Here is a 15154-nt window from a genome sequence, read left to right on the forward strand (position 1 = left end):
ATAATCATTGTCCTGGTCCTGCTGGCCACACTGTTGCTGACACAAGCCAGGTGCCATTGGCCACCTGGGCACACCCGGCTCATGTTCAGCCCTGCTGACCAGCACCCCAGGTCCTTTTTCTCCGGGCAGCTTTCCAGCCTCTCTGCCCCAGCCTGTAGCACTGCAGGGATTGTTGTGACCCAAGTGCACGACCCAGCAGTTGGCCTTGTTGAACCTCACACCACGGGCGTCTGCCCTTCGATCCAGCCTGTGCGGATCCCTCTGCAGAGCCTTCCTGCCCTCTAGCAGATCAGCGCTCCCTCCCAACTTGGTGCCACTCCCTGGAGCCGTCAGCCCCAGCGGCACCACAGCAGGGCCGCGCTCCGGCTCCCTGCAGCCCTACCCTGCTCTGGCCGTCCCCGGCAGCCCGGAACTGTTCCGGTACTATCCCGGTACTATCCCGGCGTTCTCCCGGGGCTGTCCCGGCGTTGTCCCGGGACTGCTCCGGGCGGGGCTGGGGGCGGAGCCTGGCGCCCAGACCACGCCCCCGAACGCGGTTACCCAATCGGAGCGGGCGAGGCGGCAGCGGGGGTGTGGTCACGGAGGGGGCGCGGCCACCGCGCGGCCTTTCCCGCCCTCGCGCCCTTCCCTCGCCGGCCGCCTGCCCCCGCGCGACGCCGCTGTGGCGATGTGGCGCAGCGCCGGCCTCGCTGGCGACGCGCAGGTATCGAGAGCGGCCGAGGGGCTCAGGGCTGGGCCTGGGGCCGAGCCCAGCCCAGCCCAGCCCGGGGGTCTGTGCGGGCGTGGGTGCCCCGAGGAGCAGCAGGAGCGGGGAGTTCTGTGGCGGCCCTGGGCTTTGTGGGGTCCTGAGGGGGCGATGGCGGGGCCGCAGGTAGAGGGGAGCGTGGTGGGGGCTGTAGAGCGGTGCCAGAGGCACCCTGGGCTGGTGGGGAGTGAGTGGCGAAAGGGCTGGCAGTGATTCCATGGTCGGGGTTCGTTGCCAGCTGGGAGCTCTGCCCTGTTTGTCCCCCCCCCATGTGGGGCAGGAAGGGGGAGTTGCCGTCACTTGGGTCACACCAGGCAGGCCATGAGCTCAGGTGCATAACTGGGCTGCTTGACCCCTGTGAAAGAGCTTGGTGAAGACTGAGGTCAGATTTCCTACATCCAGGCTAACCTGCTGTTACTCTAAGGACTGGGCAGAAAACTCCTGTTCTCCCCTTTCTGTGTTTGTCTTTAATATACTCTTGTAGTGCAGAGAGATGTGGAGGAGCTGCTTAAAGAGAGAAAATAAAACTTGTCTACTGTAACTGCAGCACTGCAAAGACCTGTGCTTACAGTGGGAACTACAAGTGAGAATTTTCTCCTTACTGTATATTTCATATCTCAACACCAGTGATTCACAGTGTGATTTATTTGAATTCAGCTTCTGCTAGTGAACAGAGCTATTTTTATGTACCAAATTTTGCTCCGTAAGTCTGAACAGTACTGAATTCTCCCTGTCATTCATGGTTGCTGACATGCAGATGGCATTCCTCTAAAGGCTCCTCTTCCGATGTGTTTATTCCATGCTTTTTTGAGACCTAGATGAGTTGAATTTGTCCAGAGTCATGCCACGTGGTGCTACTTGGCCTCAGGAACCTTGCCATAAGCACTTCCTAAATGCAACTTAGAGCTTATAGTTCAAATTAAAGCAAAATCTTTCTTCCATACCTTCATTGCAGTTCTGAACCTGCAAAGGTAGGACTGACATGTCCCAAAACTCTCTGGATTTGAAAGACATCTGGGGAAAGAAATAGAGTAGGAAGCAAAACTGAAAGGAAATGTTCAATCTGAGGAAGTAGGGAAGCAGAAAGAATTGTAGGGAATGGTTGGAGAGCATGACCTCCGTTTGTCTTGTGTGTCTGGTCTTGAGAGGACGGTGGGGATGGCACATTTTATACCTGTAGGAGATGAGATTTTGGTTTGTTACCCTCCTGCCTCTGGAATAAGATGTGGTACATAAAAGATCTCATTTTGTCACTGTTCTTGATGCAGTGCAAAGCAGTACTAAGATATGTTGTAAGTTTGCTTTCTGAAAGCATATTAAATGATTGATGTTTTAGTCAAAACATGTTAAAACCTTCTTTTTGTGGGTGTGTGTGTGTATCAGCCTTTTTAAGATCCAGCAGAGTGCACATTTCTGTACATCAGAAATTGGAATTTATGGGTTTTTTTTAGCAAAACTTGCTCTGTAATTTTAAAATTAACACACGTTCTACTGGAATATGGAATGAAAATTATTTTATAGCTATAGTGTGGCAGGAGAGGAAGCTAGTAAACATTTCTGTCTTACCTCAGGATTAAATCATTTACGTGAGATTGGGTTGCGGATGGCTGCAAGTAATTTTTGCTCTGCACAAAAGATAAAGTGGTTTGAAAAAAGCAACAGTTTCCTCCAAAAGAGTTGTTGCAATTTAGGACTGAGGATCTTGCAAGTTTTTGAATTAATTAAAAAGCTGAGTAATTGTACCCTTTACGACAGTCATGAAACGACACTTGGTGTACGCTGCTCACATTGTAAAATGTGAGTGTGAATTTTTGCAGCATTCTCAGATGCATTGCACACATTTTGGGTGAAGAAACACATGTAGAGAGGTAATATTATTTACTTTAGGCCAGAGTGGCGAAAAAATTACAGTCAAAGGGTCAACCTCAGAGACTTTTGGGTTTGATTGCTGGATAGTTCTCTGTTAAAAAGTTACAAATTTCTGAAATGATGTCATAGAGAGGAATATTTTTATCCAAGAAAAGAAATTCAGCAGAAAAGTGCTACAGGGCTGTAACAGTGTCTTTGGTTGGTTCTTGGTTGGTTTGTTTTTGTTTTGCTTTGCTCTGTTGTTTTATTTCAGAAGGCTGAGACCAAAGAGGAATTTGTAAAAGTTAGAAGGAGGGATTTGGAAAGGCTGACAACTGAAGTTATGCAACTGCGGGATTTCTTACCCAAAATAGTAAATGGAGATATCCTGGGGACATTCCAGAAGCTGGATGCTATTGAATCAAGTGAGTTGCACCATCTTACAAGCTCTTACAGTTTCTGCCAGAACTGCTTAGAACAAACTGTTGTTCCCCAGAAATAGTTGTAGAGTTTGTGGAGCTATTCCAGATTCAACTGTGTTGTTCAGTGGCTGCTTCAGTAAATTAATGTGTTTGTAGTGAAGAAGATTACAGGCTGCCTTAGGAATAATCAGACATGTCAAATTAATCTGTAAAAATATTTTTCTGTGGATAAAAACATACATCATTCAGGCAGTAGGGGAAGCTGTATGAGGCAAAAAAAAAGTTTTCCCTTTGAGAAAAGGCAAAAGCATTTTGTTTTTCAAAAAGTCACTTTTCACAGAAAATAAACCCCAACAAAATAATGGTAAACAGTAGTGGATAAAAATTTGAAGGAAGAGTGAATTAATCTTGTATTTGGCCTGTTTTGGTTTTTAGTTTGTATGCTATACTAATAAAAAAAAAAAAAGATTCTGTAATAAAAGTCTTTTTACTGCTGTTCCCAAAGTCCAGTTTTTCAATGTTGGGTTTCTCTGTGCATTATTTTTTTCAAAAATTATCCCACTCCCAGCATACCACCAGGTCCAAATAGGAGTCAGCTCCATCCCTAGCCTGTAGCTTACCTGCAGCTGTACAATTTACCTGGATTTGGGTTTGCCTGGAAAGACATGGAACAAGCACTGACACAGACTGAGTGTGTCTCTTGTAGAATATCAAGTAATAAATGGGAAATGAATTTGCAACAGCCAGCTAAGAAGGACCCAGATAGGGCCTCAAGGCCTGTCTCTGACAATGTAATAATATATTGGGGCAGAGCTGCCAGCTGCCTCAGTGATCCGCTCTTTGGGAAGATTCTTCCACGTCACAAGCAGGGGATGGGATCTGGACGCGTTCTCTTTATGCTCTTGCAAGGCATCAGGGTTTGTTTCATGTTGCATTAAGATCCTCAATTCAAATCAAGATCCTCAATTAGTTTTTACCTACTTACATCCATGTCCAGTCTCGAGATTCCTCTCACTGATCCTTCTTATATTCCTTGTGCCAGGCATCAAGGAGACACTGTCAGGGCCATCCAGAGCAGGCTCGTGGCACCAACGTGGGGATTTGAAGACTCCTTGAAATGTTCTGCTGGCTGCCCAGCATTCTCTGGGTCCTCTAGGGCAGGACGTGGAGCCGAGTCAGCCTTTGACCTCTCTTGAGTCTGTCTCCACAGTGGAGATTTTTCTTGCAGGTGATGAGGTCATTTGAATATTTATTTAGGCTCTGGCTATCGTGTGCCCCTACAGCTGGACAGTCAGGTGGTGATTTTTGCTGCTCCAGTCTTCTCCTGCCTCTGCAGCAAGAAATAAGGCAGAGTGAAAGGAGGCTTTGGAGCATACAGATCACATCACAGGGACACAAGCATCCCTCACTCTCAGAATGGTGCTGTTTGCTACATACAGCCTCTTGGTGTGGCATGCGAAGCTTACAGGAGTCCTGGCAGCTCCTAGAGATGTTTTTTCCTGTTGTTCTTACAGAAGCCTAATGTGTGATTTGTACGTCTCCAGACTGCATCAGCTATTGCAGTTTTCTGCATACTGTGAAGTGTGTGAGGTGTGCTTGAGGAGTAGAGTCTCCTGCTCCTCAAGAAGTACAGATTGTAGTCAGAGACTTCAGCACCTCTGGCCCATTTGGTTGTGAGACTGATGGAGTCTTGAATAGCTTTGAGAAACCTTGAGATCTTTGCACATTTCACTGGTGTGTGTAGGTCAATAGGATGGCCATTTCCTAAGGCTTCCCAGGGGTGATGTCTGAGATCTGAGCTTGCAATTCTCAGTGCAGCCAACACTTACTTTTCAGGCTGCTGTCAGGGTCTTTATTTAGATTTTTGCCAGGGTAATTGTTCATTTTGAAAAGAGAGTTCTGTTTTGTTCTTATTACCCTTCTCAGGAAGAGTGCTTGGCTCCAGGAGTCTTAGAAATACAGCTCCAGCAGTTTTTCTGCATTGTTATGGGTATGTTTAGTGGAACATAAACAAAACACTTCACTGGGGAAGTGTTAAAAGTAGCATTTAACATTGATCTAGCATTTGCATCAGTAGAATTGGAATTTCATCACTTGTTTGCATTATTGTACTCAGTTCTCCATCTCTCAGAGCTTTGAGGTTAGACCTCTGGTGCAGAAAATCTCCTGTGATGACCTGTAACTTTCTGTGGATGAGAACGAGTCTACCTCCCATCTGAAAATAGGGGCCTCCTCTTCTTTCTTGTGCCGAGTGCCTTGTTCTGCTTTTGAGTCTTTATCTTGGGAGCAAGTGCCACTTCTTCCCAGAGTCTGATTACCACTGCATTGGTGAAGTTACATATTTCCTCTTTGTATGAAGATACCATTTCATATTTTTCTTTGCTCACCCAGGTTGGTAGTGAAAGCTGCTTCTTTCTCTTCAGAGCAAAGGCATAGCTGGGAGGTTGACTGGGCATAGCAGGGGAGTTTCCACAAATGAGGAATAGCTAGAAGTAGGTCTCTTTTCAGCAGCTTCCACTATTGTCCTTTTTTTTCCCCTCTACATAAAACATTGTGATGCCTTACAGGACATCAACACATCCTTGTTTCATCTGAAGCCCTTTAAATAAAGTACAGGTTGCCTTGTGTTAACACTCACTTGTGAGTATTATTCCCCTTCTGGCTCAGGTTTGGTTCCAGGACTTTTGCAGTCTGGTGGTGAAGGATGTGGCATCTTTGTGTGTCTTCTGGCTGGATTCAGGTTGGATCCAGCCTCTCAAAGGCTGGAAGTGATTCTTCTCTGTCTGGAGAGCTTGTTTCCTTGCAGGGACAGATATTTTCACTGGATGAACTTACCTGGCAAGTATGAATAGGTTCTTGGCCTGCTGTAGATAAGCAGATCATGTTCTAGTCCTGCTCAAGACATCTTGCTGTCAGCTGCTTCAGACTGACACCCACAGTCAGAAGTGCATGGGACTGATTTTTCTTTACTTGACGGAAGGGAAGTTTCTTGCCACTGTCCAGAGTTATCCTCAAAAACTCAATGAATCCATTCCTCCCTTCATTCTTTTCCTTTGGATTGCAGGTTGAAAAGAAGTGAGTTGCTTAGAGAGCATGTCCTGGCACAGAGATGTTTCTCAGCAGTGAACCCTTGGCTTACCTCTGCTTTCTGCTAAAAAGTGTTGCTGGCTTAGAATCACACAAGGGCTGAGTGGAAATATGTTCTACCTCTTCAGATAAATCAGCCACAAACAGCCTTTCTCCTTTTATACAGGCTACTCAAAGCAATGTGTGTATATTTAAGATGATAAACTTGTCAATTAGGACCAAAACAAGAAGATGTTTCTTTTCAAATAGTGTAGAATTACTAAATAGAATGCCAGAAGCCAAGTCCTTTGGTTGATAAGAACATACTTGGATAAATTTAATGATGTTGTCTTTTTATGATAGAGTTTGATATGATTTTTTTGTAACTACATTAAAAAATACTGTCACATGTTAAGGGAAGTATTTAAAGTGTGTTAAGCCATAGACCAAACTGTCATGTCCAAGGGTTTGGTGTTTAAAGTGGGGTGTAATTTGGGGTTTTTTTGAACCAACCAGGGTTAGAATAGATGCTATTTAGATTTTACTTTTTGGAACTACTTAAATGTGTTTCCGTTTTTCAGTATAAATACTAAGCATCCAGGACTGTGGTTTTTAAAGAAAAATACAACATGCAACTATTGTTAAAAATATCCTTCAAAGGGAATTTTTTTAAACAGGCATCATGCTGGTGAAATTGAATACTTTTAACTTGATTTCTGATCACTAAAATAAAGTGTCTAAATTAGAATGAATTTCTGATAAAGGAAATTTCTGATAACATCAGAAGTGCAATAACATCAGAAATTAATTTTATAAGGGAATCATAAAATTTGCTTGTAACTGACATAATGTGTAAATAGTTTATAATCATAGAATCACAGACTGGTTTGGGTTGGAAGGAATCTTAAAGATCATCCAGTTATAACCCCATTGCCATGGGCAGGGACAGCTTTCACTAGTCCAGGTTGCTTATACTACTTTATAAATACTATTTTAAAGTATTTGGAATAGTTGCTTTTCATTCTTGCTATCCATATAGCTTGTAAATTGTAGATTGAAACACTCACTTTTGACTAATGTTGGTATTTTTCTTACATTTTTAATATACTCACTGACTTGGGTGAAATTTCACTCATGGAGTTTTCATGAAAACCAACGTGAAAACAAAGCAGAAAACTGAGTAAATTTTTAAGTGTCTTCTCAACCCTCTGTATTTAACAGCTAGATGTGATTCTCTTAAATTAGAAACGTGTTGGTTTGCTTTCTCAGAGCTATTGCCACACAGCAGATTGTGAGATTCCCATTTAGCCACGGGGAGGTGATCTCGCACAAGCAAACGGCTGAAGCGCCTCAGTAAAGCCGCACTTGGTGGATTCTCTTTGCTTTAACACAGGCCTGATGGTCATAATGTGGTCCTTCTTTCTTTTGTCTCATTTATCCTGTCACAGACCTGGAGAAAAAGGAGGAGGAAATAGAGCAGCTGAGAATGGATTGTGAACACTTCAGAGCCCGTCTGGAAACAGCCCAGGCAGATTGCATGAGAGAGAAGAAGGTAGATTTGCTGCCAGGATATTGATATCTGTGTGTTTGAGTTTTACTAACAGAAGCAGTACTGATAAAATTTTCATGTTCATGTCACAAAATGAATCCTCTCTCAAAAACAATCTGGGATTTCTATCCATATAGTCAGGTGGTGAGGAAAAAACCTGTAAGGTCATAACTGCTTTCCCCCCCACCCCCTTGGTATTTCTAGAGCAAAAGGATCAATATTGTAACTAGGCAAAATATGGTAAGATGCAGTACCAGAAAGAAGTCAATGTGTACAAACAGAGGTACCAACTGTCTCCCACTGCAGTACAGGATCCTGCATAGCTGCAGGGATCTCTCTCAGCTTCCATACTCTAGGAGAGTAGAGTTGTATGGAATTGTGTTATGGGTTCTTGGCAGGGCTTGTCTTGGTATATATGAACAAAAAAATCAAGCATTTTGTTTATATTAACATGTTGTAGTAAAACACTGGGGTATTTTTGAGCATTGTGGTATAGCTGGAATCAAGAGGTCCTTCACAGAATCAGTTTTTTTGACTTTAACATTGCTATAACATATTTGCAAAGAGGGCAATAGAAGATAATTTAAACAGTGCAATGTGCAGAATGAAACCAGCATTGCTTGGTTTGCTGTGAGCTGTGTACCTTTGTCTAGTGTTAATAGTCTTTCTCAAAGCACCTATTGATCCGATTGCCATGTACAGCTGAGAGTCAAAGAGCAATTTCAGGGCTTCTTTTGCTCTGTCAATATTGTATTTAGTGATTATGAGAGGGGAGATTCTTGACAATGAAGGAATAGCAAGACTGTGACTTCTCAGACTGTGAAACCATCTGGGTTCAAATGAGTCTCCGTGAGAATCAGTGGTGATTATCTGCTGCAAAAGTTCATTTCCTTGGAGCAATCTTCAGTAGTCAGCAGAAGCTCACATTGTTGGGATTGTACAGCTGGCATTTGCCAGCCTTGGGATTGCACAAAGACAGATGAACCTACAAAACTTACTTTGTTTTTGAAGAGGAATAATGAAGAGTTCAGAAATGCACTTTTAGTGCACATCTGCATAGAAAAGTCACTCTGGGATGAAGTTTGGTATGATGGAATAGTTGTCAATCTGGATGTTCCTTATTTCAAAATAAATATCTTCTGGAATAGCTGTTGCAGTTCAGCAGTAGGTACAGGGTTCATTTTGCTGTGCACTGAGGTCTTCAGTTGTGTAAGCACCCAGTATAAAATCCCTGTAAGACTGAATGTTGCTGCTTTAGATACTAATGAAGTGAGTCCCTCCCATTATTCTTGTTAATACTACTAAGTAAAGTGCAGGTGGTTTGCATTTATGATTTCTTGGGGATGAGTTTTACTTAAAGCATGGGTAGTTTACTGGGAGCAGTTATTTTGCTGTTTCTGCTCAAAGCTCTTCTCTTCATGTCTTTGCTGCTGTGCAGTGTGTGGCAGTTCTCTGAATGTGTTCTCTTAAATACCAGGAAGGTGTATATGAGTGGATTGTGCTCATGATGGTGTGAAGTCCTTTAGCTCTTCAGGGTACAACAAGATGGTGTGTGTATACGAGTGATTTTTGTTCCTGGTAGTGACTTTCCTGGTGTTCTTCATTTGGTTGCTGTTCTGCTCTAGGCATCCTTGTGTACAGTTTCTGAATTATCTTCTATATGTTTATCTTCTAAAGGAGAAGAAAATGATTCACTGAAACAAACATAAAATAAATGCATTTCTGGTTGAGCAGTGTCCTTTTCTGAGGCCATCATAAGTCAACATTTTGCATTCCAAACTCTCTGCACAGAGCTGTATCACTGATTAGGGAATTGCTGTGCGTTCTGAACCTGAGCAAAACTTCAAGTGCACGTGTTATTCTTGGCTAATGTCTCCTTTGTCTGTCTTTTTGCAGTTCCATACTTGGGCACTGGTGTGTTCTCGTGCCTTGACCTTTTCCTGAAGATGGTGGTGTTGCATAGCACAGGGATTGCTTGGTGATGTGAACTCTTAGGAGCGTTGTTTCCAGCCAGGTTATTTGCTTTTCCAGGCTCCGTTTATTTTCCTGGCTCTTGAATGTACCATTTTGTTTTCCTTGCTTCATATCTTTGTTCTGGTGTTGCTTTTGATCTGTTAAAAATTCTGGCATTTCTTCTGCTGGCTTTGCATGCTTGTTGCGGGATCTAGATTTGGTATTACTGGGTTTTATGTCTTACTCAGTATTAGCATCCAAATGCAAATAAAATGTATTGAAGATACATTTCCCTAAGACTAGGACAGTGTGGAAAAGACAGGGAGAATATAGGGATTAGGCAGGAAGATGCCTGAGGACATTTTGTGGATGCACATGGTGGCAGAAAAGCTGATAGGCCTGGCAGTGAGTCATGTAAAAGATGGAATTTGGCTAATTTGCTTAAAAAGGATCAAAGTATTAAGAAGTAAGAGACTTTTCCTGGGAGACTCTGCCTATGGAATCAGCAGCAAGTGTCAGTCTTTTGCATATATAGGTGAGAGAGACTCACTGCAGAGAGTAAGTGCACACAGAAGTCTACTTGAGAAATGAGATTTGAACTTTACAAATCCTTACCTGCATGTTCCATCAGCAGCAGTGCAAATCAGGCTGGTGGGTGTGATCAGGAGGCTCAGCAGGCAGTTGGTGACAGAGCACAGGCAGCTCTGTACTGGTTGCTACCATATTGTGTAAATGTTCAGATGAGTTTCTCTTTCTATTCTTTCCAAACCCTCGACATGAAGCATTGAGCTGAACCCCAAAAACGACAAGATACTTAAAGTCTTGATGACAATACATGGTTGAAAGTCTTGTTCTGTCTAGTTGCTTTCAAAACTGACATAGAAAAGATTCCTTCTCATTTCCCCATACACAAGCCAAACACACTGGGAAGGCTGAGCTGAGGAAGGTGTGTTCTGCAGTGAATTTGAAAATACTATGTCAGTAAAAAGGGCAAAAAAACCCAGATCCCTCTATTTTTTGACATTGTGCAATCTGTGATTCTCTCTCTTTTAATACATGAATTGGCATGATTTTTCTGGACTGGCCTTGGTCTTTTCCCTGCAGCACTGTCTAGTACCACCCTACCTGGAAGGTGCTTGGGAGCCCCCACCCACCCTGAGACACAGACTGCTGAATCCCTGCCTTGATCTCGCTGTCTGTGCTGGCTCTAAACCAAGAAGTGCAACAGCTTCGCTACTCCGGTGGCTGCTGGTGAGAAGACAGTGAGACCTAGAATCCTGCCCAATTACATGATACTCTTCCAGCCAGCTTCCCATGTGATTGGAAGAAAGTACTGCCAAATGGATATTGTGCTTTAGTTTGGTTAGGGTTGATCTGTTCTCTCTTTATGCTTTGTGGCAAGAACCACTTAGCAGTTCACTTAAGTGATCACAGAATCATTGTGTCACAGAATAGTTTGGACTGGAAAGGATTTTGGGGTTGTCTTACCTCATTCCAAACCCACTGCTGTGGGCAGGGACAACTTCCACTAGACCGGGTTGTTCAGAACCCCATCCAACCTCATGGATGCACAATGGTGCCTCGACTTCCTTGCAATGGAAGGTCCTCCAAACTTCAAACCTTAGGTGTGTTTTTTGGGAACTCTGTCTTGCTTTGACACTGCTGCTCAGGACTATGCCAACAGTAAAGAGTTTGAAGACACCAGTATTTATCCTAGATATCCAGCAACTGTTCCATGTTGGCTAGAGCAGAAGCCTGTTTTGAAAAACAAAACAACCCTCCCATCCTGTAAGATGTTTCCTGTATCTTTTGTCAGGTGTCAGGAAAAGCTGGCCCCTGATGCTGAAATCTCTCTCTTGAAGAGACAGGGATCTGTTTGCTCAGGGGGAGATGTCTCCTATCACGCTTCTCTAGGTGCCACTCCGTCTCGGTGGGTCACTTGGTTTGACCTTGTGGACAGTTTCTGGTTCCTGTCAGGCTGCACTGCTTAGAGACAGCTCAGGAGAGAAGGAACATGTCTGCAGCTGCTGTGGGTTACCCTCCATTTCAGAGGTGGCCATGATTGTGTTTCTTGTTCTGTCCCTTGTGGCAGACATGAAGTGCAACCAAAATTTCCTTACACTGTTCCAGGAGAAACTGGACCTGCGGCAGCAGCTGAACGAGGCCAAGCAGCAGCTCCTGCAGCAGGCAGAGTATTGCACAGAGATGGGAGCAGCAGTGTGCACCTTGCTCTGGGGGGCGTCCAGCAATGAGGAGGCTGTGAAATCCATTCTAGGAGCAGTAAGTATGGCAGGTGAATACTGACCCCTGGTAATGCTCTTAGGCGTTTAAAACAAGGATCTTTAAAATAAGGACCTTGCTGTGGAACACACTTTAAGGATGTATTTCAGAAACTTGTCTGGGCAGCAAGAATGTTTTCTGGTTTACATGTTCTTTGGGCACCATCCATTCTCATTTAAGAAGGGTTGGAGCTGTGAAGTGTTATGAATAAATGCAGTAATTCATGATTTTGTTATCAAATGAGGGTTATCTGTTTTCCACCACAGACAGCTAAACGGGAAGCAAGGCTACAGTTAGCACAATATAAGTATCTTCACAAGCTAGCAGAAGGAGACAATAGTTCCTGGGCACATGCAGGAGTTTCCATGGCTGTAGGGAGCTTGGAGGACCTATTTCCATTGAGAAAAGACAGATCCATTGGTTCTCAACTTCTATAAATCCTTCTGCTGCTTTAATACGTGAATGACTCTTGGAATTTTAGAGACCCTTACTGTTCGTGGATTTTATTAAATCATCAGTGTTAAACATGGGCAAGTAGACTATTTGAAAAAAAAAAACCAACAAAAACAAACCACAAAACCAAAACAACAACAGTAATGACAATAGTAATACTGCAACTATCCCAGTTTCACTGCCAAGTGCAGCTGATGGAATTAGGAGGGATTAGGGGACCAGGCCTGATAAAAATATGATTTTCATTCTTGACACAGCCAACATGAGAAGAAATTGCTGTATTTAATCTGAGTGAACTGACGCCACAGTTTCTTTTGGCTTGATTTTTCAGCAGCATGATGAACAGCTGAGTGAATATGATTAGTTCATTATAGTAAGTGGTAAACCAATATGTTTGTAAGAGTTGTTCTAGCTGGGTGCTCCAAAATACAATTACAACTTTATATTGGATATCAGAAAGCTGTACAATGATGCCTTTTTAATGATAACTTCTGATGATTCCAAATCCAAGCAGCAGCAGTCACTAGGAAAAAAAAATCTGTAAAACACTGTATAAAGCAGTTGAAATTTAAAGAACAAGGCTGGTTGTTAAAAGCAGTCTTAAGTATTAAAATTCAATTGAATTAGTTAAAAACAAAATTGCTGCCTGAAGATTTGTATAAAAGTAAAAAACCCAACTGTAAAGATGCAGTACTTCGGGGGTTAGGTTTGTTTGAAATGCAAAATACTTCTCCTACAGTCATTTCCAGCAATCATTAAAGCCTGTTGAACTGCTGTACTTCTGGTGAAGATCATAGCAACATTTGGGGGCATCATTTTCTTGTGATGGTGCACATAACACTGTAAGAAATGTGCCTGGGCTTGCAACAAGACTCCTAGGAAAAACATAAATGGATTGTGTGGCATTGTGTCAACCACAGATTGCAACTGGCAGTGAGTCAGGTCATTAAAAGATGATGGAGATTTGTCATACAACATATTTGGTTTGGGTTATTTTGGGACAAGTTGTACAGCTTGTAGCTTCTTCCCTCCTCCCCTGAGAAGGTGCTGTGAGCTACGCAAATGTATGAGAGCATCGAGGGTGCTTTGAAACTGTTGCTGATATTTACGCACGTGGGGAAGGTGGCATCAATTCATAATCGTGTCATGCCTCAGGGAACAATGCCCAAGCTTTTTTCAGTCTTTGAAGCAACACAGAAGTGGGTCTTTCTTACAGTCCTGTAATGCAAGTGGACTGAAATGACGTTAGTGACCAATATATGTTTTGTGTCTGTACGGATTGGGAAGATCAGAACTTAAGCAGCAGATTTGAAATGTGACACAAGTAGTTCTCAAGGCAGTGGGGGAGAGATGCCTGCTGGTTTTGCCCACATGTTCCTAGAGAGAATTTGAAGAAACACCCAGAGGAGCATCATGATAGAGTTTTCAAGATTTCCTACCTGCATGTACCAAAAAAAGAAGTAAATTAATTCCCGTGAGATTGTTTTGGATGTCTTTCAAAAAGCTTCAGCCAGATATGACGGGCTTCTCACATGGAAATACAACCTGAAGGTTTGATTTCAGAGCAGCATCAAGGCTTACTTCAGCTTGAGAAATTTTGGATCCTACGAGGTGTTTTGCTACTTCAGTTGTCTGATATGGTGACAAAAGACTTTATATTTTGTGGCAGCAATTTTTCATGTTACCTGGAGTTTTCACACAGGAGTTCCACAGACAGCAGAGGGGTCATTGCACCATCTGAGCTCAAGCACCTTAATGGCTGTTTTCAGAACTGTCGTTTTCTCAACATATGTGGGTGAGACATTCTTCAGTCCCACGAAAATGCCGTCAATTAATAAGGGACTGTGCAGAGTGCGTAATGTTTGCTATTTATAAACCTGCTAGGTCTCTGCTGCAGCTCTTCAGACATCAGCACTAGTTAAGTAGTGGCTGTCTGGAAAGAAGGATCAGCAGAGAGGACACCAGTGAAACCTCAAGAGGCTGGCAGATAGGTTTCTTGTTTTCTGTGCAACATACTTACTACTCAGGGTGCTTAGTACCCTTATGTTCCCACGAGAATATGTATTTTCATAATAACTTGTAGGGCTCTTCATTTTCACTCACACCCTCTTGCTTCTTGAGCTATAGTTGCTGCTTGTTAAAATTGCCATCCTTGAGGAGTGGTGCCCATATAAAAACTACATCCAGCACATGCAGAATTGCACTTGTTTTCCTCCTCTTTCTCCATGATCCCTTCATTTCTCTGATTTTGGGGCCACAGTGTCATTTGTGAAGATACTGTGTTGACTGACCCTGTTTTTGTCCCCTCTTGCTGAATTCACCCTGCAGGAACTATACATCTTTAATGTGCGAATGTGCAGCAGTGGAGGAATAAATAAATGTTACCACTAGCTTTGCACATACTGTGAAAGCAGTAATTTTGCAAAAATATTAACATTTTCAGTCACTTTACAAAATGAATAAAAGTTCAGGCATTTCTTGAACTCTCCCATTGGGTCACTACTGGGAATAACTACAAGTTTCAGCTGCTTCATGGAACAACCTATTAAAGTTATTAAGGAAAAATTATCAAAGACACTGGGAAACCCAGCATTATGGGCTCTCTGCCACACTGTTTTGGTTATGAAAGCTTCATCCTCTGTGTGAAAGAGAGTTCCAGCAATGTTTTACTAGTCAGAATTACCAATGAGCAGAAACAGGTCTCTCCACCATTCTTTGTGGACTCTGCACCTCTGGCCAGGCTCTTTGACCTGCCCTGAGCTTTGTACCAGCTGGAGCTCCCTCAGCTGAGATACCTCCAAACGGAGCAGGATTGCAGCTGAGGGGACAAGACTGTCC

At 43.1% G+C, this 15154-nt stretch overlaps 1 protein-coding gene across 7 annotated transcripts in view; it reads left to right on the forward strand.

Moving 5' to 3' along the window:
- The first annotated feature begins 207 nt into the window (after nucleotides 1-207).
- HSF2BP (heat shock transcription factor 2 binding protein) overlaps nucleotides 208-15154 on the forward strand; it is a 58817-nt gene continuing 43870 nt past the window's right edge. For 3 of the 7 annotated variants that reach the window (XM_032101018.1, XM_032101017.1, XM_032101016.1), the window contains exons 1-4: nucleotides 208-703; nucleotides 2868-3018; nucleotides 7530-7633; nucleotides 11714-11863. In XM_032101018.1, coding sequence (XP_031956909.1) covers nucleotides 668-703; nucleotides 2868-3018; nucleotides 7530-7633; nucleotides 11714-11863 — 441 coding nt within the window. In that variant the 5' untranslated portion in view covers nucleotides 208-667. Of the gene's footprint in view, nucleotides 704-1229; nucleotides 1329-2867; nucleotides 3019-7529; nucleotides 7634-11713; nucleotides 11864-15154 lie in introns of all 7 variants that reach the window. The other 4 variants (XM_032101014.1, XM_032101013.1, XM_032101012.1 and 1 more) reach the window with 4 other exon arrangements.

The sequence above is a fragment of the Corvus moneduloides genome, chromosome 2 (assembly GCF_009650955.1).
Source record: "Corvus moneduloides isolate bCorMon1 chromosome 2, bCorMon1.pri, whole genome shotgun sequence".
Classification (NCBI taxonomy): domain Eukaryota; kingdom Metazoa; phylum Chordata; class Aves; order Passeriformes; family Corvidae; genus Corvus; species Corvus moneduloides.